Source organism: Poromitra crassiceps (assembly GCF_964638095.1).
Source record: "Poromitra crassiceps genome assembly, chromosome: 14".
NCBI classification, from domain to species: Eukaryota; Metazoa; Chordata; class Actinopteri; order Beryciformes; family Melamphaidae; genus Poromitra; species Poromitra crassiceps.
The window spans coordinates 24,086,464-24,113,407 of NC_139633.1; the positions used below are offsets into that span (position 1 = coordinate 24,086,464).

Genomic DNA, 26,944 nt, shown 5'->3' on the forward strand with positions numbered 1-26,944 from the left:
CGCGGAAACACCGTCCTGCATCGCAACGCACTCCTGAATAGACTCGTGGAAGGGGAGTCTTCTTAAGCGGTATTCTTTGACTGGTGTGTTGCGGAAATGGCTTTTAGCAGAAACGTGCAATAATGAGTCACGCGACACTAAAACGGCCCTTAACTGAGAGTCACTGCACTGATCTTATGGTGTAATTACTGCCAGATGAGTTCTACTAGGACAGAGGGACAGTTATGCCAGCTATGTCAGTTATGCAGACGCACGCAAGCTTGAACTACTTCACAATGCGAGTCAAGTATTTCTAGGCCCGGCGGAGAGGCGCTGCAGAACACAACGACTGCACTCATCCCTGCTGTTGGCACCTCTCTCCCACGTACAGACAGCACAGTAGTGAACGATATCTGATCAGAACCATATCAGGTCCAAACAGTCCCCACTGCAATCGTCCCAGTGCAAAAGCGAAACAGAAAGACGTTCACCTTGAAAACGGGTGTAGCCGAGCGTTTCGCCACGGAAACTTTTGTAATACTTCACTCCGTAGACGATGATCGGCCTGCGAAGTATGTGTGCCAGAACGAAGATGTGGGTCTGCTCCAAGCTGGCCCCTGGCTGCAAGAGAAAACACAACACAGATGGAGAGAAGAAGGCACAGTTGAAGAGCCGGGGGTGGTGAAACTACAAAGGGGAGAATTAGGCAAGATTCTTTGAATGTCATGCATTCCCTCTGCAAAGTTCCCCCAGCGTCAAATTCAAAAATAATAATAATAATAAAAAAAAAACACACAATTACTGCACTTTCACACACCCCGTGGCATAGTGATAAACCGCCCACAGTCTTTGTTGTTGCAAGCCTCACAAAGCTCGAAATTAGTGCCGTTACGTTACTGTGATGAGTGAGAAGAATAATGGTTGAACAGCGGTGAAGTGCTGATGATGTCCAGGATGCACTTGACAGGTTTTCCTATAGCATCATGCTAAGAGCACTGTAGCTTCCTGCATAATTCATACCGCGTTAGCGTGTCACACGTTTAGCACATGTTGACATCAAGCTCCTGTGTTCATGTTCATGTATGTACCTGAGAGTGTGTTTGTTCATGTGCATGTATGTACATGAGAGTGTGTGTGTTCATGTGCATGTATGTACCTGAGAGTGTGTGTGTGTTCATGTGCATGTATGTACCTGAGAGTGTGTGTGTTCATGTGCATGTATGTACCTGAGAGTGTGTGTGTTCATGTGCATGTATGTACGTACCTGACTGGCCAGCGAGAGGATGAACGCCCAGTCTTCTTGCCACTGTTCCTCTCGGAGTGAGAAGTGCAGGCCGAAACTCTGGGAATACCAGGACTCCCACTCCTTCCAGCGTGTGTAAAACCTGCAGACCGCGCACACGCGCACGCGCACGCGCACACACACACACACACACACACACACTTTTCTCAGTGACCCCGTTTGACCTCTCGGTGCAGACAGGCAAGTGGACCTGTATTCGCCACATTCCTCCATCTCTGTTGTGGCTTTAAGGTGGATGGTAATTACTCGACAGATCTAAACAGTCATTTTCTCACTGAGAAAGCCCAATCTCTTAGGGCAAGACATGAGTCAGACAAGGCTATTACTTACACACACACACACACACACACACACACACACACACTCCGTCTCGGGGCTTATGTTGTGTCTGTGCTTCCAACTTGAAACTAGAGGAGGAGTTAGTCTAAATCCCCTCTGAAGTCTTGTCTTCTCAAAGCAGACTAACGCTGGAGTCTACGTCTCTCATTCCCAGACGATAGTCTCAGTCCTCAGTATAAACATGCAACCTCTGAGCTACAGCACATGTCCAAATCCCCAATATAGTCACGCAACTCCGTTCCCGCGTTGCTCAACTAGAGACTGAGGACTTTCTCCCAGCTTTTGTTGTTAAAACTGGGCGGAGACGATTTGAGAGTTAAAAAAAAAAAGAAACCTGCGTCGCAGAACCAATCCAGAGTCTTTAGGGGCGGCCCTTCATGCAGAAGGGGTGGCGACATGCAGAAAGCGTGTACTTGTAAAGGGATATAACGGAATAAAAACAATGTAACGTTGCGCGGGGACATCCATTTTCATTGTTTTAAAAGGCTCTCTCTCCATGTATTTCCAGTCTGTTTCACTACGGAGGATAATGCGGTGGTGGAAGAGCGTCATTTCCGCTAACTTGACAAAGGGGCGTAGGTTTGTTAGCCGCCGCTCTCCTACGAATATTTTTGTTCGCAGATGATTGGTAGGCGGAGCTCTCCAATTTTCTGGGAGCCGAGACCACGCGATGCTAAACAAAAGCAAGACACCAAATGAACCCCTGCCTGTTTACCCACCCAGGTGCTCTCTGGGTAATGGAGTCCGCTAAAGTATGAGGATAAAAAAAGGACACGGAAGTTTTGTCATGGTAGCCTGCATAAGGCAAGAAATACACCTGTCTCATTGCTCTAACTTACATATCGGGCTCTGACAAAGAATTGCACCTAATTGGAAAGTGGGAAATCTTCTCTGCACACAGTAAGAGACAAAACAAAAGAATGAGCACCGAGAGAGAAAGCTGGAATCACTAACAGTTGCGCCTGCTGCCATCTTCTCAAGCCATTACTCGCCACTACAAGGAGAAATTGAGCTCAGAGGAGGGTGCCGTTTTCCCGTGTCGCATGACATGATTTCTGGGTAATGAGGTTCAAAACTCAAAAAGTATTTCTCCCGTTTGCCATTTGGGACTGCTCAAATGCAAAGTTGTCTTTTAAGACGGGGACGTTACAAATGTGCACTGTGCATTTGTTGCAGCTACCCTGAAGTCTCTGGTGACAAGACTGTCCCTCCTGTCAGGTCAGAAACGTCCCAGTTCCATGTTGTAATTGTTGAACACAATGTGAACAGGGCCGCTGCAGGACCCAGAGAGGCCATCATTATTCCTGCGCTGTGTGGAAAAGGCTATAAAACAACGGTCATTAATCCTAATAGTCGTAAGTCCCCGGGCCTCACCAGTGGGAACAGTCGTGCAGGCTGTCATGGAGGGTCTTGCGCAGCACCGAGTCCTTGTCGTAGATGCCCCAGGTGGCCTGCAGCACAGAGTCCAGCAGGCAGTCGCCGGCCGTGCGGTTCCACAGGGCGTACAGGCGGCTATCCAACCTCGTCCCCAACTCCAGAGACCAGTTGATGATGGGAGACTCCTCTTCGAGTTCTGAACGAGAGGGAAAACAAGGGTTGAGTGAGAGCTGCTCACTGCGTCGGGTCGGCTGGAAGTCAGTGCTCGACCTCAACAGGACAGACTGTATGGAGAGTGACGCACGGTGGCCACTGTTGTTTTTCTTACATGTTACATGAAGACAGGTGGTGGCACTGGAAAGGACTGTTGGTCCAGTGCAATAAGGACGATATCCACACCTGTCACACTAGCACACCTGTCACACTAGCACACCTGTCACACTAGCACACCTGTCACACTAGCACACCTGTCACACTAGCACACCTGTCACACTAGCTCTGTGAGACAAAACTACGACGGTGATCTCAGGTTGCCTCTGTTGTGTAATACTGTCATGTTGTGCACATTGGGCTGGTTCAAAAGTATCAGGCAACTAAACAGGACAGCTATGTAAGGGAACGTTAGAGCAGTGTGTGTGTGTGGGGATATTTGTGTGTATTTTGGATTTGTCTGTGTGTGTGGGGGGCATTTATGTGTGTTTTTTGTGGGGGGTTGTCTGTGTGGGAGGGGGCATTTATATGTTTTTTTAATTTGTGTGTGTGTGTGTGTCTGTGGGGGGGGGCATTCATGTGGGGGTTTTTTTTTTGGGGGGGGGGGTTGTCTGCGTGTGGGCTGGCAGGAAATACAATCATTGAGCGGGGGATCAGAGAAATCCCTAAAGCTCAATTAGCCTGATTACCGCAGGCGCAAGTGACAACACACACGATCAAGACAGGCTGACTGGCAGAGAGACAAGCAGGCAAGCAGAACGCCCTGTTGGCAGGAGGGGGAAGACCTGTAACGTAACACTGTTAGTCTCTGGGAGTGTTTCCATTATAGTATATGAGAGGGGGCTCCACCCGCTTGCCAAACCACCAGACCAGACCACCGTTGTCACCGTGGATCTAGTTTCTTTCTCTCAGAGCAACTGGCATTTATATTCAAGCACACTCTAGTACAGTAGTAGTGACTGGAATAGCATTTGAAGGCAAGAGGGGGGGTATTTTATCACACTAGATGATGAAGTCCATGTAGTAAATATTCCACCTTTCTGTACATCTCGATCCAGAACCTCGTCAAAGAGTTTCTCCTGAACGGTTGGTGGCAAGTCCTCGATGTCTGCGAACAAAAGGAAGAAACAAAGAGCAGAAGAGCTAATCAACTGATTGGAGAGGCTCACAATAACAGATACAAAAAGCCTTCAACCTTTATTTTATTGACATTTTATTGAATGAAATATAAGCAAGGCATAAAAGCAATGCTTCAAATGGGAAAGTGAGTCAATATCAGCCACTTGATCTGCATACACACCACCTGCTTCGGAAGTCAAATGACTGAAAAGTGAAAAGGCCAACTATTGCCAACGAGAAAATATTTCTGCCGTTTCAACTGGAGCCATGTTTTATTTTGTTCTTTCTACAATCACTACTGGCTTCCTGTGTGTGCTGGGGGCCCGTGCCGTGACAACAGTGCTGTATTCTTTAGCTAAAGTAAATGAATGCATTGCCTACGTGGAACTGAACAGAATGGCTTTCTATAGTGGCCAGAAGCCAAGGTCCGCATTGGGCTGAACACTATGCATAACCAAAACCCTTAGCTTAGCTACCAGCAATAGACTTAAGACCACAGTGAATTGCAACAGGAATAGCATTGTGTGCATGCAATCGCTCATATTTTGCACAGATAGATTGGAAAAACGCTAAATATAACTGTGTTATGAGCAAGAGACATGCATTGTTGGCGGGCCAGTATGCTCTCGGTATGCACAAACAATATCTTAGCAGGGAGCCAGGCACTTGGAAAGAGACAACCGTAGCATTATGTTTCTTCAACATCGCAACAACAAGTCATTTCATACGCCAAGAGTCAACAAAACAAGCGTTCTACCACACTTGGCAAGCCAATGGGGACGGGCAGTCTGGACTCTTCAGCTACAAAGCAGAAAAACAGGCTCTGTTGATACAAAATAGAAACGCTGCATAATGACAGCTGTGGAAACTCATGATGTGATGATGACCACGAGTGCCATCTTGACACGGTCACTCCGTGTCACAGGATTGGCACGGTCAAACCTGCCTATTCAGTCTTCAACTGATAAGGTTTATGTTAAGACGCCCGACCAGCTGATGCATCGTATGATTTCAATCACGTCATGTTAAAAAAAAAACGGGCCTCGATAGGATTAGGGAAATATTTAGGGGTGACCAGTGATATAATGGGCCTAAAATGGTCAACGTGCTCCGATAGGCCGGGGAGCATCCTGGGTTGCGGGAGGACTCTGTCTCTGTGGAGATGGCTGACCTGCGGGCAGGGTGAAGGTGACCAGGTCCGTGAGGAAGTAGCAGGTGAAGTCTCCCTTGCGCTGGTGCAGGGAGGCCGCCACCTCGCGGCGGATCTGCTCCGTCAGCTCGGGACACACCATGGCCGGGATGCACTTGGCTGCCTGTTGGGACACCTGCAGGGACAGAAGGGAAGAGAAGGAAGGAGGCCACGTCAGGCTGGTGTTTCTGCCGTGCATTCACTCACCCTTATTTTATATGTAGACCAATGCTGAGCCGGCTAGAGTCGATGATATTTAATAATAAATATCCTAATAAATATATATTTTTTTTAATAAGTTCTTCTTACCCTGTATTTTATGCACACCTGGGGTTAAAAAAAATAAGACAAAGGGCAGATGCAGTGAGCATAGCTCTGACCTAACCAAATCTAACTGACATCACTAGCCTACTGTGAACACAAAATGAAGAACACTTCTGATATAATATGATTGTTTTAGTAAAGTGTATCACTCAATTATAACCAAAAGCCTAGTCTAGTCTGCAGATAAAACACAATGACAAAAGGCATAGTAATTTAGACTCTATTGTCATGTTACTGATCTGTCTGGATTTTGCATTGGGGCCAGTTCTCACTTCTCAGTGAATGGAGCAGGCAAGTTCCAGTGGAAAGTTCCACTACAAACCATCATCTGTGTCAATTCACTTTTTACTGAAGAATGCTGCCACCAGATTAAAGACAAAGACACTGTGATGTTGACTGATGCTTTTTATTTAATATGCACGGCAAAAATTTAATTATTGGAATAATAAATAATAACGCAAAATGACCATATCAGCCGATAATTTATCGGTCCGATAATTATCATGCATCGTGCATAGCCTATATATAACACTTTTCAGAACAAAGATTCAAAGTGTTTTACAGAGTCAATAAGCTAGCGATGGCTGCTGAATTCCAACAGCTGGAAGTGAAATGACTGCACTTTTGGACCCTGAATATTTACAAAAGCCGTGCAGATATCTGAGTTAGTGATCTGCCACGAGTCACGGCTAACTTTACTCACTAATCCAATCTAGGCAACTCCAGCACAACAGAAAGAGTTCAAACGCTTCAGAGGTTTTCAGGGCATGTTTCCATTTGAGTGGATGACGCTCGCTGGCCCCTTGGATAACAGTGGGACAGTGATGGAGCGTGAGAGTGACAACGGTGAATGATACCAGGGCAGACGGACACAAAACCAGTCCAAAATCATTCCCTTAAGTGCCCTATTTTGACATCATAAAGGTGACTGTGTCACCTAAAGGGGACTAGCTTGCATCCCTGTGAATCCAGATCATGTGGGATCATATAGAGCTGGGATCACACAATGCTGATGGCAAAGCTGCAAAAGATCTCAGACGTGCATGTTGCACACACGCACACTAGGGATGGGCGGGAGTATTCGGGTACTCGAGTACTCGTTCGTAAACGTCAGTACTCGAGTAACGTTTCCGCTGTTCGGATACTCGCCCCCCCCCCTTTAAAAATGGTCTAAATCTACACATGCATCGTTATGTGGATCTGGCAGCATGAACTGCACGGGCGTCAAGTCAGCCAGAATGTACAGGTATGTCATCCGCTTTGTTGCTTTCAAAAATAAAACGCTTATTGTAACGTAAGTTACGTAACCTTATTTATTTTGAGTAATGCGTTACAGCCACAGTTTCACGCCATATAAGATCACAACGACTATTTGGATAAATAGTTTTGCTGCTTCGTTTGTTGAAATACCCTTTTCTCCTCCAACGTGCATCAATAAGCTATTTACTTTTTTTTAAGTAACTCATCCCGAAAATGGTGGCTGGAGATATGCTCCCGAAGGAGACAGATGCACGCTTCTTCATAGCGCACGCCCGATAAAACTCATTCAAAACTTTGCACTAGTTTACTGACTACACTGTCGCTTCCCATAACGTTAGTCACAAGAAATGTGGAGAAAGAATAGCTTTTTGGGAGACGATCGCTTCATGGTGATTTAACGCTAGCTGCAGCTGTAACGTTAATCACACTAGTCAGTGGTCAGTTTTCACTTTTTGGCAGAACACTGGACCTTGTAATCCGTGGATTTACGTTAGTGTAAAAGTGATCATAAAGTAAAATGGATGATACTGGACAATGGGCATGTATTGGAAATGAGCCTTGCTTCGCCTTGTTTCACAACACGATTGTCAGCTCCAAAGTGCTAATGCCATCCATCCAACCATCGGAGATACTGTCTGAGGTGGGCTTTTAGACATTAGCTTCACCTCACCTAATATCACAGTCAGTTCCTCTCCTCACAAAAAATGCTCCAGGTAGCGCTTTTTCCATGCAAAAATGCAAATGTGTGAACAGCCCCATACACAGCAGATTACCCCTGCTCCGTCATTACCATAGTAATCACACAGACATCACAAGCCCCCCACCCCCCCACCCCCCCGCGCGGGAGTACCTGGTTACTCGTTCATAATAGAAGGAGAGTATTCGAGTATTTAAATTGCAAAATGCCCATCCCTAACACAGACACACACACACAATGTCAGCCATGTTGCTAGTGTGTCTGATTGACACACAAGTGACATTTCACATTTCACGATAACAATTATTTACCAAAATCAATAGACGGAACATAATCAGTGTGTGTATACGGGAGGCTGTCTCATTGGAGAGCACATGTCAAAGTATTATATAATCCATAACTCCTTAAATCTGGCCTTCTGTAAGAAAGACAGAGGAGGAAGCACAGGGCGGTGAGTGTGTGGCAAAACTCCCTCTGAGGCAAAGTCAACACTACTGGAGTCATAGGGTTAGTTAAGGGCAAAGGAAGGGTTTGTGGTTTACACACTAAGCTGTGACATGTGGGCATAGTCAGACCTACACACTTGCCTGGGTCAAACATACACACTTGCCTGGGTCAAACCTACACACTTGCCTGGGTCAAACATACACAATTGCCTGGGTCAAACCTACACACTTGCCTGGGTCAGACCTACACACTTGCCTGGGTCAAACCTACACACTTGCCTGGGTCAGACCTACACACTTGCCTGGGTCAGACCTACACAATTGCCTGGGTCAGACCTACACACTTGCCTGGGTCAGACCTACATACACACTTGCCTGGGTCAGACCTACACACTTGCCTGGGTCAGACCTACACACTTGCCTGGGTCAGACCTACACAATTGCCTGGGTCAGACCTACACACTTGCCTGGGTCAGACCTACATACACACTTGCCTGGGTCAAACCTACACACTTGCCTGGGTCAAACCTACACACTTGCCTGGGCCAAACCTACACAATTGCCTGGGTCAAACCTACACACTTGCCTGGGTCAGACCTACACACTTGCCTGGGTCAGACCTACACACTTGCCTGGGTCAAACATACACACTTGCCTGGGTCAGATCTACACACTTGCCTGGGTCAGACCTACACACTTGCCTGGGTCCGATCTACACACTTGCCTGGGTCAAACCTACACACTTGGCTGGGTCAAACCTACACACTTGCCTGGGTCAGACCTACACACTTGCCTGGGTCAGACCTACACACTTGCCTGGGTCAGACCTACACACTTGCCTGGGTCAGATCTACACACTCGTCTGGGTCAGACCTACAGTACACACTTGCCTGGGTCAGACCTACACACTTGCCTGGGTCAAACCTACACACTTGCCTGGGTCAGATCTACACACTTGCCTGGGTCAGACCTACACACTTGCCTGGGTCAGACCTACACACTTGCCTGGGTCAGATCTACACACTTGTCTGGGTCAAACCTACATACTTGCCTGGGACCTACACACTTGCCTGCCTGGGCTACAGTGAACAGGAAAAGGATGCACTGGGGAAGTGTGTCACACCCTTGTGAGTGATCCTGCCCAGCTTTTGCGAAGGTTGGGGTTTCATGTTTATGGTGTCGGTGGGGTTTTGAGGTCAAACTGAGGCTACGCTCAAAATGAACAGAACTAAAGCCACAATCACAGGCCATCGTTATGCTGTCCCAGACACTTCTTCTTCTTCTTTTTTTGGGGACATTGCTGACAAACTCTTTCATCATGACCGATGATCAGCAGTCTTGGGTTGTTCAGTGGAGCAGGGTCACAAACAGCTGATCAGGTGCCTCTGACTCGGACCTGTCCTCTGACAAAGTTCTGCTAGTGTCAGAAATGTTGAGCCATACTCCTAGTCTCCTACAGTATTAACTCACGCGTGGCTCCAAAGTGCTATCTTTTAACCAATCGCAGAGTGACGGTAGCACAGCTTTCACCTGGCATAAGATGTCAGCTTGATCACATACAGCCTAGACCAGCAGTTCCCAACCGTTTCTGACTCATGGCCCACTTGGAAATCTAAAAAATATTGGCAGCCCACATCCGACCACACTGCGGAGGCCAAATAATGTCCTCTAATTCTCAGAGCACTTTTTATTTTAACCATAAAAAGAGCTGTCCATCAGCACCACACAGAAATCAGAAACTAAGAGTGGGGGCGGCTGTCTGCAATAGTCTAATTAACGAATAATTGATTACAAATTAAATAACCGTATGATTCAAGAATGGAGAAATGCATTCACATACATCATAATAATTCAACTTGTTCCGCAGAAATTGGAATGTTTTGGAAATGATTTTGCAATACCTTCGTGGCCCACAAGGTGGGAATGGCTGGCCTAGCCGGTCTGTGCAGGGCTGCAGCTGAAGACTGGGCAAAGTGCTTGGGCTATGTGGGAGCGGGTCTCATATGGAAATAGTTTAAATTAAATACCAATGGGGCATCTTGGGAATACAAACGGAGACAAAAATATACTCACACAGACACCGTTGAATAAATCAACTCCTTTGGCAATATACCCTATATAACCCACCGTCTTTTTCTCTCCCTCTACAACTATGAAATATTCTTGTTATGTCTGCTAGTGCTCAGCTGACTGGCTGTGGAAATGATTTTGCTCTCATGTCATCTACATGGTAGTGTTTATTAAAAGTGTCTAGTAGGTAGAGCCTTGTAAACGCACCAGGATCTTAAATGGAGTAGGGGATAGGTCATGTCAGACACTGTTTGATGGGAGAAAGTGTAGGCTTTATCGATCACTGACCTCGGTGAGCAGCACGGCCAGCATGTCCTGCCTTTGGAAGCGGATGGCGAGGTGCACCAGCGTGAAGCCGTCGTCAAACGCAGAGGGCCGATTCAGTAGGCGCACCTCGTCTGATGTTAGCTGCCGCGCGATGTCGCCTCCCGACGACTTGTAGGACTCCACAGCCGCCAGGTCACCCTCCACAACACCTTATAGATAGAGAGGGGGCAGGGGGTCATATTAATAAATACGTCCACAGCCGCCAGGTCACCCTCCACAACACCTTATAGATAGAGAGGGGGCAGGGGGTCATATTAATAAATACGTCCACAGCTGCCAGGTCACCCTCCACAACACCTTATAGATAAAGAGGGGGCAGGGGGTCATATTAATAAATACCTTCACAGCCACAAGGTCACCCTCCACAACACCTTATAGATAGAGAGGGGGCGGGGGGTCATATTAATAAATACATCCACAGCCGCCAGGTCTCCCTCCACAACACCTTATAGATAGAGAGGGGGCGGGGGGTCATATTAATAAATACATCCACAGCCGCCAGGTCTCCCTCCACAACACCTTATAGATAGAGAGGGGGCGGGGGGTCATATTAATAAATACATCCACAGCCGCCAGGTCTCCCTCCACAACACCTTATAGATAGAGAGGGGGCGGGGGGTCATATTAATAAATACATCCACAGCCGCCAGGTCTCCCTCCACAACACCTTATAGATAGAGAGGGGGCGGGGGGTCATATTAATAAATACATCCACAGCCGCCAGGTCACCCTCCACAACACCTTATAGATAGAGAGGGGGCGGGGGGTCATATTAATAAATACATCCACAGCCGCCAGGTCTCCCTCCACAACACCTTATAGATAGAGAGGGGGCGGGGGGGTCATATTAATAAATACATCCACAGCCGCCAGGTCTCCCTCCACAACACCTTATAGATAGAGAGGGGGCGGGGGGTCATATTAATAAATACATCCACAGCCGCCAGGTCTCCCTCCACAACACCTTATAGATAGAGAGGGGGCGGGGGGGTCATATTAATAAATACATCCACAGCCGCCAGGTCTCCCTCCACAACACCTTATAGATAGAGAGGGGGCGGGGGGTCATATTAATAAATACATCCACAGCCGCCAGGTCTCCCTCCACAACACCTTATAGATAGAGAGGGGGCGGGGGGTCATATTAATAAATACGCCCACAGCCGCCAGGTCTCCCTCCACAACACCTTATAGATAGAGAGGGGGCGGGGGGTCATATTAATAAATACGTCCACAGCCACAAGGTCTCCCTCCACAACACCTTATAGATAGAGTGAGGGGGCAGGGGGTCATATTAATAAATACGTCCACAGCCGCCAGGTCTCCCTCCACAACACCTTATAGATAGAGAGGGGGCAGGGGGTCATATTAATAAATACGTCCACAGCCGCCAGGTCTCCCTCCACAACACCTTATAGATAGAGAGGGGGCAGGGGGTCATATTAATAAATACATCCACAGCCGCCAGGTCTCCCTCCACAACACCTTATAGATAGAGAGGGGGCGGGGGGTCATATTAATAAATACGCCCACAGCCGCCAGGTCTCCCTCCACAACACCTTATAGATAGAGAGGGGGCGGGGGGTCATATTAATAAATACATCCACAGCCACAAGGTCTCCCTCCACAACACCTTATAGATAGAGAGGGGGTAGGGGGGTCATATTAATAAATACATCCACAGCCACCAGGTCACCCTCCACAACACCTTATAGATAGAGAGGGGGCGGGGGGTCATATTAATAAATACATCCACAGCCGCCAGGTCTCCCTCCACAACACCTTATAGATAGAGAGGGGGCGGGGGGTCATATTAATAAATACGCCCACAGCCGCCAGGTCACCCTCCACAACACCTTATAGATAGAGAGGGGGAAGGGGTCATATTAATAAATACATCCACAGCCGCCAGGTCTCCCTCCACAACACCTTATAGATAGAGAGGGGGCGGGGGGTCATATTAATAAATACGCCCACAGCCGCCAGGTCTCCCTCCACAACACCTTATAGATAGAGAGGGGGCGGGGGGTCATATTAATAAATACGTCCACAGCCACAAGGTCTCCCTCCACAACACCTTATAGATAGAGAGGGGGCAGGGGTCATATTAATAAATACGTCCACAGCCGCCAGGTCTCCCTCCACAACACCTTATAGATAGAGAGGGGGCAGGGGTCATATTAATAAATACGTCCACAGCCGCCAGGTCTCCCTCCACAACACCTTATAGATAGAGTGAGGGGGTAGGGGGGTCATATTAATAAATACGTCCACAGCCGCCAGGTCTCCCTCCACAACACCTTATAGATAGAGAGGGGGCGGGGGGTCATATTAATAAATACGTCCACAGCCACAAGGTCTCCCTCCACAACACCTTATAGATAGAGAGGGGGCAGGGGTCATATTAATAAATACGTCCACAGCCGCCAGGTCTCCCTCCACAACACCTTATAGATAGAGAGGGGGCAGGGGTCATATTAATAAATACGTCCACAGCCGCCAGGTCTCCCTCCACAACACCTTATAGATAGAGTGAGGGGGTAGGGGGGTCATATTAATAAATACGTCCACAGCCGCCAGGTCTCCCTCCACAACACCTTATAGATAGAGAGGGGGCAGGGGTCATATTAATAAATACGTCCACAGCCGCCAGGTCACCCTCCACAACACCTTATAGATAGAGAGGGGGTAGGGGGGTCATATTAATAAATACGTCCACAGCCGCCAGGTCTCCCTCTACAACACCTTATAGATAGAGAGGGGGTAGGGGGGTCATATTAATAAATAGCTGAGTTTGAAGTCAAGGGGAAAGGGCAATTAGTGAAGCACTAATCAGGTTTTGATCTTGGGGCTGAGTGAGAAGAGATAGACGTTTGAGTTGATGGACGTGTTAGCCCGAGACAGACGGAGCTGGTGGCAGTTTTGTTTTTTACTTGCTTGGTGGAGAGAGCGCAAATACAAATGAACTCACTCAAAGCAATTTAGGTCAACCACCAGCATACCAGCAAAACAACTGTGACCTATCCACCGAGGGAGCTCAGCCCCAGAAGTGTGTTTGTATACACTGTCTGTCCTTCCCATTGAACACACAGACTGGACTTCAGAAATCATGGCCTTCAACATTTTTCATCTATGGACTCGTATATATCACATATTTGATATTCAGAGTCATTAACTATATAAAACAGGCTACTGATCAAAACTACTGGAGGAGAACAAACCTCCAAGAAGAGAATAACTTTCAGTGCTACAAGGTTACAATGTATCTTTCCGTTTCTAGCATCTACACACAATGCACATGTAGTAGTCTCTCGTACTTTAGGCAGCATTATACACTGTTAGTCTTTTGTTCTCATGTCAAAAGACCACACACAATGCTCAGCTACATAATCTGTGTGTGTGCGTGAGAGAGGGAGACAGAGAGAGGGGGAGAGAGAGGGGGAGAGAGAGAGAGAGAGTGGGTGGGAGGACATGCTGTGCTAGCACAGTGAGAGATGAAGAGAGCAGCACAGTGTGACAGGGAGGAGGACTCACCACCACCACTTTCCACAAAACACTCCATTAGTGTGTGGGTGTGCCTATAGCCCTGCAGGCAGCACTGTGCTGTGTGTGTGTGCTTACACATCCCCAGGACAATACAAAAGGCAGATACGCATGCATACAATACAACAGGCAAACACTTTGAAACAGACAAGACGAGGAGACAGGGAAGAGCTCGGGATGAACGCGTGACGCCGGTCTTTTTCCTACACAGTAAAATATTCTATTCGTTGAATATTGGTCAGGAACACCAGAGGGTAATCTGCATCAAAGCAGGATATTAAACTAGCCTGGGTGGGAACCTGACCAATCTGCCGGCTAGCTCATGTTTCATTTGCTGTGAAATGCAACGTAGGGCTGTCCTCTAAAAGTCCAGAGACCCCTGAGTCGATGGAGATTCCTCATGTCGAGCAGTCCCACCCCCCCCCCCCCCCCCCCCATCTAAATTCCAATCTTAAATTTAATTTGTTAATTTATCCTTGTTTAGATTTATTTTGGCCCATTAGTTTTTGAGAAATAAGGCTAAAGAACTGATTCAGTTGTTCTCCATGTAGGCTACATGTTGTTTTAATGTTTAAAAGGTGAAATAAAAAGTTGGGCTATAAGAGCTTCATTTAAAAAAAGAAATATGTGTGTGTCCCGCCTGTCTCATTATTCAGACAAAACCATCATCCAATAGCCCGACGTCGGCAATTCAATTCTTGCACGATCATATACAGTCTCTTATTCATTATTCATTCATTTAAATACTCATGTCGCCATCACTCTGTTGCATTGACTGTTAATGTGGTCGAAATAATCACTGAACATATTCTTCTTTTTTTTGTATAGAACAGTCGAATATTCGTATTGGACAGTCGAATCTGATTCGACTGGCAGAATCCTGAGTGGAGGACAGCCCTAGTGCAATGTGAACTGGTCTGGTAAGCATCTGGTATCAACACCAAACTGATATAGCAGCCACTGTGGCACACAGACAAAAGAAGCTATCTACCCTGCCCTGCCCTGTGTGTGCTTTACTAGTAGCCTCAAACTGTTTGGCTAACTCAAAGCTCCACCACCCGGTGGTTATGAGTTAGACGGGCCTTTACAAAAACAAGCTAACAAACACTGCCGGTCTCTGCTCCCAACAAAAAACACCTTCATCTTCCGCGTCCGGTCCAAATCTCTGCGTGATGGACAGCTTGCAGAAGCTTTTGTGGGGTTTGGAGTCAACAATTTGGAGTCAACAACTTCTCTGTTACTGGAGCACAAATCAATGGAATAAGGGCAGCTCAGCTCGCAGAAGGCTGGAGAAGGAGATGTCTGCTGGTATTTATATAGGAGCTGTGGACTCGGGATTGATCGCTGTGCCAAGGACAGGCTAGCAAGGAAAAGCCCTTCAACGAGGCTGTCTGCAGCAGGCAGCAGGTCTGACCAGACCAACAGTCTAACAACACTGCCTTCCTGACAAGGACGTGTGCAGTAGTATTATTCATTAGTACTGGAGCTCCCCGTTGTTTTGACAGATTTCCAACCTGTGAGGTTTGGCACCGTCTGACACACTTTCTCCACAACAGCACTGTTGTGGTTAGTGCTACCAACGTGTGTGACAAGTTACACATGCGAGAAGAGGGTGAATGCCAGCTATAGACCAAATCACCGTGACGTCACCATGTAAACAAATTTACTTCCGGGTACCACTTGGTGAAGGCGGCAGGTTTAAATGTGCGTGTTGTCAAATAAATGCTGTCAAACCCTCTCGTTGTTTTCGGCCGACTACTTTCAATTTAAATGGTTAAACGGTTGGTAAACATGCTTGTCCGACGTATCTAGCCTTTCTTCTGTGTTTGTTTTATGTAGTGTTAGCTAGCTAATAACGTTTGCTTGTCTGTCAAACTCGCTGTTTTGCAGACTCGTTAACATAGAAGAGCCTGGTGACGCGAGGTTACGTTAACGTTACAGACAGAGCTACCGACGCCACGTTAATTTAATTTAGCGTCAAGTCTGGTCCAACAGGTAAATAAGCTAGTCTGGTCTCCACTAACGTTAGTGAAAGTGTTGTTATGAATGATATTAAACAACAACACAACACGAACGAACCATTTTTGTCTTCTTTGTCTGTTTTTGTCTTCAACATGTCAGTTTGTGCCGTTCACCGCCATTATAATGTGTGGACCCAGGGGTACCCGGAAGTAAATGTAAACATCCCGGTGATTTGGTCTATACAGACATGCATAGAGTTTAGTTAGTCTTCTTAGTTCCTGTCTCGGTCTCTCTCACAAGTAAGACTACGTTTGATTGGAGGAATTTAGGTGTGTGGTGGTGGTGGGGGTGGGGGGGTAGGGGGGGGTTGTCACAGCGGCTCAGCGGTTAGCACTTTAACCTCGGAGAAAGTTTGTTTGATTTGATGGCTTTCTGTCTGAAGTTTGTATGTTCTTCCTATGTTGTGTGGGTTTTGTCTGACCATGCTCTGGGGTTCCCCCCACATTCTACAGACATACAAGTATGAACGTCAGTGTGAGTGATTGTCCACCTGCGTTATGGTGCGTTTACACATTGGGGGGGAGCTTTGCTCACACTAATTATTTGCTCACAAATTGGGGATGAGGTGAAAATACTGTATATATATTCCCCCCCCCCCCCCCCCCCCCAATTTCATTCAAATAATTTGCACCGCGAAAATTTGCATCACCAGGGCCGAAATCCCATTGAATCGTGCGTTTGCATTGACTTTAGTTTTCTTGTCGCGAGAATTTGCTAAAATCACAGTTCAGGGACGGAAGACGTTGTGGTTTTCACACTATATGACTAAGGGGCGACAGACAGGATATTTCACAAGATATTTCTTTTTCTTTTTAATATTTTTTTCCCCGATTTCTTATCCAAAATTAGTGCTAATTTTAATGTATTTATCCTGGTTGCTGCTCCACCCTCTGCCGATCTGGGGAGAGCCGAAACTGGCTCCATGCTTCCTCCGAGACATGGCCAGTAGCCAGCCGCTTCTTTTCACCTGACAGGGGAAGCTTCACCGGTAGGACATAGCACGTGGGAGGATCACGCTATTGCAACGACTTCCCCTCTCTCCAAACAGGCGCCCCGAACGACCAGAGGAGGAACCACTTCAGCGACCAGGATATTGCATGTTTTGGTGAAGGGGTTCCTATATGAAGGAAACCCCCAGGGGGCACGGGGAGAACATGCAAATTCCACACAGAAAGGCCCTTTTGACGACCCCACCCGGGCGGTGGGCACTCGAGGACATGCGGACGGGCACGCATTCCTTCAGCGCTCACATTTCACAAGATATTTCACCAGGACGAATCCCCAACAAGTCTGTCTGGTCTTTTGGTCACGAAAACACACAAGAAATGCGCTGATTTGCAGCAGGGGAAAAAAATTCTGCTCACTTTAAGACGGCTTACCATTGGCCTGAGACCGGTGCTCTCGGAGGGCATACGATCCAGACAATGATCACACAGCCGTCCTCCAGATAAATCCTTGTCGTGGAGTGCAGCAAAACTAAAAACTAGTTGTATAAACAGGACAGAGGAAACGCTCCAGTGGAAATACTAGAATTAACGTTTAGCTTCTGTTCTGAAATATTGTTTAGACAGAGCAGCATGGATGCATGATTGAGGGAGCTGCCTGCTGCAGATGACAGGCCGTGTCCGTCTCACGCCGTGTCTTGCGCTCTCATTGGCTCTCCTCCCGACACGACCAGATATTTAAACCTGTGAGATATCTGTCGGGTGTCTGTGACTCATCGGTAAGCTCTGGGCGAGCCCTGGATTGCAACATTGAACAGTTCACAATCTGATTTGCGAGCGACGAGCCAACGCCGTTTTTTTTTTTTTTTGCCGTGTAATCTGAACTCGCTTTTAGCCCTGTGATGGACGTGGTGACAACGCAGACCAGGTCACTGCTCTTGTTCAAAATTGCCTGTTATTTTCTATGTATGTGCTGATTGAGCAGAAGATTGATCATCCAAAGATGTTCTTCCAGAGAAACTAAATATAGCTTAATAATTTCTTCATATTATTAATTGTTTTTAATTATTGTTTTTTTGGTGAGGCTATAGGCCCAGGAAACTCACTGGGTCACATTATTCTTGCTGGCACTTAGCCAACATCATTATTTGCCTATTTCATTCATTCAGGGGTACGGTGGCGCTGTCGCCTCACAGCTAGAAGGTCCTGAGTTCGATTCTCGCCTGGGGCGCTGTGGGCGCTGGGGTTGTGTTCCCCCCCATATCTTCAGTGCCTACTGCCCAAGTGGGTTATCTCGTCGAAAGGGCCTTTCTGTCTGTGTGGAGTTTGCATGTTCTCCCCGTGCTCCCCAGGGGGTTCCTCCGTACATAACCCCCCCCCCACTAAAAACATGCAGAAGATCGTCATCGTCATCCGACCAGTGACGACAACATCCGAAGTTGGTCCCCGGGCGCTGGAAAGAAAAAGCGATCACTGCTCCTGGCCTGCCTCCCGGAGGAAAAGGACAAGCCTGGATGGGTTAAATGCAGAGGACAAATTTCACCGGCCACCGTCAGCATGAGTGTGTGTTTGTGGCCGCATGCATGTGTTGTGGTGTGTTCGTGTGACAATAAAAGACGGGCTTGTCCGTCTACTAACTAACAGCAGTACAACATAGATCTAATGTCAACACTCTGTGTGGCCCTCTAGAGGGGACATTTTGCAGCACACCTCACCCTGTCAATGACAAGTCTCTTCAACGAGTCAAAGATGATAAACCGGGCCAATAAACCTGCAGTGACCCAAACGGGTGAGGAGTTAAAGAGAGTGAGAGTCCTCTCTGTGAACCAAACGGCCCTGTTATAGGGGGGAAACTTATGGTTCATTTTTTATTTTTTATTTTACCTTTATTTTACCAGGTAGTCACTTGAGATCAAAGATCTCTTTTACGAGCAAGACCGGGCCATCAAACATACAACTCCCAACGCCTCAGGCTTCAGGAACGATCAGGCCGACGAGGCCCATAACACAACACCGTTCCCACATAATGTAATTTAATGTTTATGAAATAAACGAGTCGACTCACGCTGTTTGTTCAGCCAAAGTGCCGCATAGCCTACCTGTTGTGCTATCGGTTGCACTAAACCGACGAGGAGACACGCCTGGCTTGTGTTTTACAGAATCCCGTCGGAGAAAGAAAGGAGAAGGTTGTGGATTTGTGCGACGTGGTTCAGTCGCTGGGGGCAACATTTTTTTGCTTTTTTTTCTACCATCAAAGTACACACGTCTTTGCTCTTTGCGGCCAACATTTCAGCAAAGGTAAGCTCAAGTAACGTTAACGGGGTATTAATCATTATTGTAACGTTACTTGAGCTTACCTTTGATGAAATGTTGGCCGCAAAGAGCAAAGACGTGTGTACTTTGATGGTAGAAAAAAAAGCAATTTTTTTCCCCCTGCCCAGCGACTGAACCACGTCGCACAAATCCACAACCTTCTCCTTTCTTTCTCCGACGGGATTCTGTAAAACTCAAGCCAGGCGTGTCTCCTCGTCGGTTTAGTGCAACCGATAGCACAACAGGTAGGCTATGCGGCACTTTGGCTGAACAAACAGCGTGAGTCGACTCGCAGGCAACGGAATCAACAAGTTTTTTTTTGACCGCCAGGTGGGCGTTCCCGGCAGCACGTAACGCCCCTTGAAAGCTATGAATTAGTAGGGGTGTCACGATACACTCAGTTCACGATACGATACGATACACGATATTGGGTTCACGATAACGATACGATATTTTAACAATATTTTTTTGCGATCGATTTGTAAGTTGAGGGGGCATCCTCCACGCTAATTTGAGTAACTAATTTCACCATTCTCATCCTCCGTGTCTGTAACGTCCCTCGTCTGTTCAAACAAAGCAATGAAAAGGAGAGCGAGCATGCAATCAGATGCAGATCAGTGCCACCATGCTCAGCTTCTTTTTCTCGCGATATGAGATTTCATCTCAACGATACATATTGTCACGTTTTGCTATCGCGATATATTGTGGGACGATATATTGTGACATCCCTACCTATTAGGGATGTCACGATACTAGAATCTCTATTTTGATACAGATACCCAGGGAAATATCGATACTCGATACCATTTTCAATACCACGGGAAGGGGGGGGGGGGGGATGACGACACATTAAGAAGCATACAAATAAAGTTAGACAGATGGACGGACAGACGCACACTTCTCCATAATCTAGGCCTGATCAAACTTTGAAGTTAGACAGCAGATTAGCCCTGCTCTAACCATCAGAACACGTTTAGCTTGTTGAAGCAACAGATACCCAATGACAGGGAGGGAGAAATCAGTGATTTTTCATTAAAAGAAAGCACTGATGGTATCAAAACAACAAGAAAAAACAGCAAATGAGTATTGTATCCATTTAAAGAAAATAGTATTGATACTTCCGATACCCCTTACAAATTAGTATTGTAGCCGATTAAAATTTTCAGTATTGATACTTTTCAATACTATCGATACTTTTGACAACCCTATTGCCTATGCTATGTTAAGGTTTAAAAGCAGCCTAGTTAAAGCCCCTCCTTTGAGAAGAGCACAAGTCTGCATACAGCTTCATAAGGACGTGTGTAGGAAAGTGCTGCAATGGGTCATTGCTCATTGGGTTGAAACGAGATTGTTGTTTCAACAAGGACATGCCCGGTGTGCCCACACCAACAGTCATGTAACATGTAAGCAGCACCTGTTGAGTGTATGTATGTAATAGGGGCTGTGGTCATCCACACTGCAGGGCCGAAGGTCAGTGCTGATGTGCAGAGTGCACACTTGTTTATTTTTGACTTCTGCTGCACCAGTCAAGCTATTTTTACTGCACCGAGTCCCTTCGGCGAACTAGGCCAGCCAGCAGAACGCTGGGGCCAGTGTTTAGAAGCCTGGATGTATGTATGTATGTGTGTGTGTGCGCGTAACCTCTAAACAAAACCTAATCCTCCTAACCAAGCGATGTAGCCCCTCTCTCAGACTGGATCCTCTGTGACTGGGTCTCCTCTGCTTCCAGGGACATGGGGGGGAATAGTCGGGTGAATCTAATGAGATAAAGCCAGCTGCAACTTGAATACGCACTGACCCACATCAGCGTCATTCTGACCAGACTAGCCTTGACCCCAAGGGGACAAGCCACACAAACAAATAGAGGATTCCACCACCGGGGTCAATCACACCCAATAACAGACCCCGTATAGGACTAACCACAGGGAGCGCTCTCCAACCTTCTGACCTGATGATTACTCTGCTTTGAGGGATGTACCAGTAGGGCTGTCAAAGAATATTCAACATTTGAATATAAAAATTAAAAGAATATTCGAATATGAAAATTAATATTAGAATGTATTATTATTATTTAAAATGTTTTTGTTTTTTTTTACATTTAACCAGATTAAAAAAAAACTGGCCAAGAGGGCAACATAAAAACATACATCGTTTACCGGGTTATTTAAAAACATTACAAAAGTGTAGGCTACTACTGTACTTACTGAATAATATGAAAAAAACAATGTTTATGTTGAAACAAAAAATTATGTTCAAATAAATATACCGAGTAGTTATATAAATATCTCTGGTTGTATTAGTTTGCCTTGCCACGTGCGCAAAAAGAAGAAAAAATAATTGTATTCAAAATATATTCGAACAAATATGTTTTGTTTAAAGGGAATATTCGAATATGATTTTGGGGCAATTTTGACAGCCCTATGTAGCAGCAGCAGCAGCAGCAGCAGAGAAATATACCATCCAACTCTCAGTCACCACAATGGCTACACCAGGCTGTCAAATATGTGCTGGGCTGGGCACAACATATCTGTCAAAGCCATAGAAGTTGAGTGGGAGTGTGTTGAACAAACTCCTATGTACACTAGAGCCATGCTGAAGGTAGGAGAAAGAGCTGTGCGTGATGCTATTGAGAAAAAAGCTATTGCCAGCTGTTCCCAGAATGCTCATCGCTCATGCTCCCTCCCACTCCTCCTAGCTCACCAGGCTACAGTACAGTGTGGGTGGCGGGCCGCTTGCTGCCTGTGCAGGGAAGCTTCTCCCTAGCTGGCTGCACACAACATTCCTACTAGGCATATATCAGCATCAGTAGGAGGCAAAACTGAATCATCTGGACTTGGCTATAAAATAGGATTGTGTGAAATATTCAATCCAACCAAATCCCAAGTAAGCCAAGTGGTTGTTGAATACCTTCCCACTAAATAAACATATAGATGATAAAGCTGGAAGATTTATTCACACGAGATTTTAGAAATCCCATTTCATAGTCACACTGTGTTGCTCTGTTTCGAGTCCATTGTGTCATATGTGGGTGACTCAAGTCAATACCCACCTTCACAACAGACAAATAGCAAAGAGGACAGGTTGAATATTTGCATCCCTTCTTGCAACTCACCCGCACAGGCATTGAGGAACAACCAATCAGTCCTTCTCATCCTGTTCTTAATCTGCTTCAGCTTTTTGAAGTCCACCTCCAGCTCCTCTGTGCTCCCGATCCCAGCCCCCGACGCCACTTCGATCCTCTGAAAGTCCATGTTTACCTCCAACTCCCGTTTGGAGGTGGGCGGAGACCTCCTTTGGCTACCGCTGCAACCCCCTAACCCGCCCACCACGCCGACCACTCCGACGCCGCCCACGAGCCCGAGAACGCCCCTCCTATTGTCCCTGTCCTGCTCGTTGAGTATGGAACGAGGTTGCTGGCTCTCGGGCTCGGACGCGAGTTCGATGGGTTCGGCCAGCAGGCCGTTCGGCCTGGGGTGGTCGCACACCACGCACTTGAGTGCCTCGGGCCAGTTCTCGTAAGTGCAGGCGGCGCAGGTCCAGTGCTGGGCGCGGGTGTTGAGCCTGTTACGGTCGTTATATTCCTCACAGGGGTCCGGAGGGGTGGTCGGCCGGGCGGAGCGGTACCCAGAGCCCGAGGTCTGGGGCGACTCTGTGGGGCTGCGCGGCTGCTGGGTATGATGTCCTTGATGATGCTGCGCATGCTGCTGACGCTGCGCCTGATGCCTCTGGCACAGGCACTGGGTGCAACGGATGGCCCGAGGCCAGTTCAGGTAGGTGCACATGTGGCAGGACCACTTGCTGCTCGTCTCGGGCGCGTCGTCGGCGACGCGGACGCGGGGTCGGGCACTGGAGTCGGGGCAAATGAGCAGGCTGGAGCCTCCCTGGGGCGGGCTGTTGCTGTGGCTGGCGGGGTCCCACTGGTGCCGAGTGGCGTCCAGACCGGGGCTGCTCTTGAAGGGCTCTTCGGTGATGATGGCGCCCCCGCTGGGCCTCTGGGCGCGGCACATTGTGCACTTGATGGCTGAGGGCCAGTTCTCGTATGTGCAGTATTCACAGGCCCACTTGGCACCCAGCTCGGTCATCGTCGCACCGCCGGGCCCGCTGTGGGAGGCTTCGTGCCGTTCAGGCGGGCTCTCAGCTCGGCGGTTCCGCTCGTAAGGAGGTCAGCAAGACACTAGGGTGGGGTGGAGGAGAGAAAAGAGGGGACATTTTACACAACACTTCTGCAAGGCCAATAATAAATAACAGTTAACAATAATGTACAAGCAATACAGTTCGACAAAGAGATGCTTGTGCATTCAGACAAAGAAAGAAGGGGTACTTAATTTTCCAGGTTTTCAGTCAGGCAAACCTCTCCAACAAAGTACAAAATCCAAAACAAAGCGTGCTTCACTACCGCCACAGTGCAGCTCAACTTCTGGGTCATTCATTGTCGAACACTGTCTGGCAAAGGCCTAATGTAGCACCCACGTTCACCAACCCTACTCACAATGCTACAGTCACTACAGTGCTGTGTACTCTCCTTGACCCGCTACCAATGTGGCAAAGTAAATCAAAGCCAGAGAGAGAGAGAGGGAGCCTTGTTGTGTGTGCAGCTGAGCCTCACAAAGCAAGGTGCCATGACGAAGATGCCCAGCCTGCAACGCAATACGGAGCCTCCATGCCCTGTAAACACTGACCCTGCCTTTAAACACAAGTTACAGATACCAAGGAAATGTGCCCTACAACCGAGCCGGGTAACAGGAGACAAGGGCAGATGAAACCAGACACCCAACAGTGAGGCGCATGACCAGCAAAGACCCTTACCGATGCATTGAGATTGAATTCGCCCCACAGCCTCTTACATACATATTAATTTGAATTATTCATCCAACCAAGAGTGCCTGTGCGCTCTAACTACTGTCTACAGATCAGGTCTTACAAAGCCATTTGATTGAAGACTTCCTGTTGGAGCAAAAGTAATCACATATCTGTAGCAACTTAAACTATAACGTACTCTGTGTGTGTGTGTGTGTGTGTGTGTGTGTGTGTGTGTGTGTGTGTGTGTGTGTGTGTGTGTGTGTGTGTCGTTTAGCGTTTACAAAGGCCACCCTGGTGTGAATAGTGACTGGCAATCCTAACTGTGGGAAGGTATGGCAACGATACTTGGGTTAAGCTGACGTTAACTAGCAAACAGTTGACGTTAGCCTGCTACCACAGCTCAGCGTAGTTGAGTTAATTGACTGCAACTGTGTGTGTTTACACCACGCCTCTAAGTTGACCAACATAACGTCAACATCCATGAGACACACGACTCCCAGAGTTGCTATTTTTGATGGCAAGATTACGTTCACTTCGACCAAAAAAATACCAGCCACACAAACCTTGTTTCACGTTATTAACGTTACACACAAATCGCTTTACGTTAGGGAACCATTGTTCTGACAAGGTAGCAAGCTGTTGCGTTAATTCATAACATTCGTGACACTAGCTAAAATAAACTAACGTTAACGTTACAATATGCAAATTTCTCGTTAATCTACATGACGTTAGCGTGTTAACAATAGCTCCATGGAGCGAGCTAGCTGACATGACAACCAATGAATGTTAGCTAGCGTTAACCACTTTCGTTTGGTTTGCCAGACAGGAATTACAGAGCTAGCTAGCTGGTTGCTCGCTAATTTACAAGATTGTTTTGCTTTTCTCCGTTGGGGACGTTAATCGGTTTTGAGAGGCCCTTGTCAAATCTACAAACACAAGATCGTCAATTAACGTTCAATCTAATCCGTGGCCTTACCTTTGCCTTCCTGTGTTTACACTCCTCAGTTAGTTCCCAGCGCAACCACAACAAACAGCTTTCCCCGACCTCCCCCCCCAAAGAAACCCTATCCAATCCTCCTCCGTGAGTCCCGAAGTCAGCCTTCTTCTCACTTGGTCGATAGCCGCATATTTACGTTTTTGTGGAGCTGCTCGGTTTAGCTGAGTCCATACAACCCCCCGCCCCTAAGTCCCAGTCTACTTCGAAGCGTTAAATCATTTTTATCCCGATTCTCAAACACCGAGCTGGCGGTCTTTAATGGCGGCACAAGGGGAAACAAACGAGGCAGGCTAGCACGGAGCAAATAGTAGCCCTTGGGTCGTAGCTAGTCAGAGGAAGGATTTACCACCTGAATCTGCCAGCCAAGCCGATTGGTCAGTTTTCTGAATCCATTCACACTGGCCAATCAGACAAGGGCTACGTCTCTCATGCCTTAACTGTTTAAGGTTTCCTCAAAGCTGTCTCGGATGTAATAATAATGTTCTGCAATTCAGTTTTGGGAATCTTTTCTTTTAATATTCAAGGAGCGCGGACACTGGAGGACATCTGCAGTAACGTTACAAAACGTGTTTTTGTTGTCGAGCAGCATCGTGATTTGTTGCATCTTTGGCAACAAGCAACCTCGCGGTATCTCCTCAAAGAACATAAGGGGTGATGTCATCGTAAAAATACTGCAGCAAGCAGTCTGCAGTACATGACAGCTTGAGCAGCAGTTTCCAACGCTGAATTATAACGCGACTGACTAAACGTAGACATCATTTACACACCGAGAGCCGTTGCTAGATTTTACTTCATTTAACGAATGATTTACACGAGGCATTTGTTTTGCTTTTCTTCAATATAACCAATGCATGCGTGGGAATGTAATGTAGCCTAAATAAACGAAGTATGTAGTTATTTGTAACATTAAAATACTGAAATAAATAGAACATAATAATAATAATAATAAAGTGTGCATGTAATTATATTTCTGCATGGATGCATCTCTTTAATTTGTTTACAGGAAAGCCTGTCCCACTTCGACGTGACGTCATTAATACACAACCATGCTTTGCATTCTTTCTACTCGTACAGGGAATTGGGATGGTCTCCTTGGCCGACTGGTTAGCGTGCTCGACTTCAATGAATGTGTGCAAGATACCCGGGTTCGATTCCCCCTACACAAGGGGAGGTAGTGTCACTACTTTCAACCCGCGGTACGTGAGAGCACGCTGGCCCTTGGCCAATGGGATTGTCCCTTTTAGACACTTCTACAGGCAATTTGGTTGTCAAAGTGGGGCCCATGCCATGGGTTCCTGACGGCGTCCCCAGCATAAGCAACACAATGACAGATTGTATGACTATTCAATTTACAGGGTCATACAGAGATCTCCAAATGTCAAAGGTTTTTGATACCAATTCAGCATCAATTTTTCAATGGTGTTCCTCAAGGTCCAATGTGGTATTTTGGAGGGATATCAGTCGCCTTGCATATATTTAGAGGTAGCCTAACGTTACAGCTGTCCATGGTCAAAAATACATGAAACCGGAATTGTCCATCTTTTTTGTAGCCTTTTTCACCTCAACCATTTTGTGTCTAAAATGCAGAAAGTAACACAGGTGCAAGCAAAACATTACCGAGCCCCCGGCACTGGAACACCTAAATGGATTGAAAGTTGGAAACCCTCATTAATGCTTGCTTGCAC

The 26,944-nt window shown here is 47.0% G+C and overlaps 1 protein-coding gene across 1 annotated transcript in view; it reads right to left on the reverse strand.

Annotated features, from left to right (window-relative positions):
• The window catches only part of LOC310788991 (ubiquitin thioesterase ZRANB1-like), a 29,601-nt gene extending 4,128 nt beyond the window's left edge, over positions 1-25,473 (reverse strand). Inside the window, exons 1-8 of the mRNA XM_083650600.1 lie at positions 25,239-25,473; positions 22,575-23,636; positions 10,602-10,789; positions 5,499-5,652; positions 4,245-4,316; positions 2,996-3,194; positions 1,244-1,364; positions 471-600 (exon numbers count right to left, since the gene is read on the reverse strand). Coding sequence (XP_083506726.1) covers positions 471-600; positions 1,244-1,364; positions 2,996-3,194; positions 4,245-4,316; positions 5,499-5,652; positions 10,602-10,789; positions 22,575-23,544 — 1,834 coding nt within the window. The 5' untranslated portion in view covers positions 23,545-23,636; positions 25,239-25,473. The remainder of the gene's footprint in view (positions 1-470; positions 601-1,243; positions 1,365-2,995; positions 3,195-4,244; positions 4,317-5,498; positions 5,653-10,601; positions 10,790-22,574; positions 23,637-25,238) is intronic.
• Positions 25,474-26,944: the final 1,471 nt, after the last annotated feature.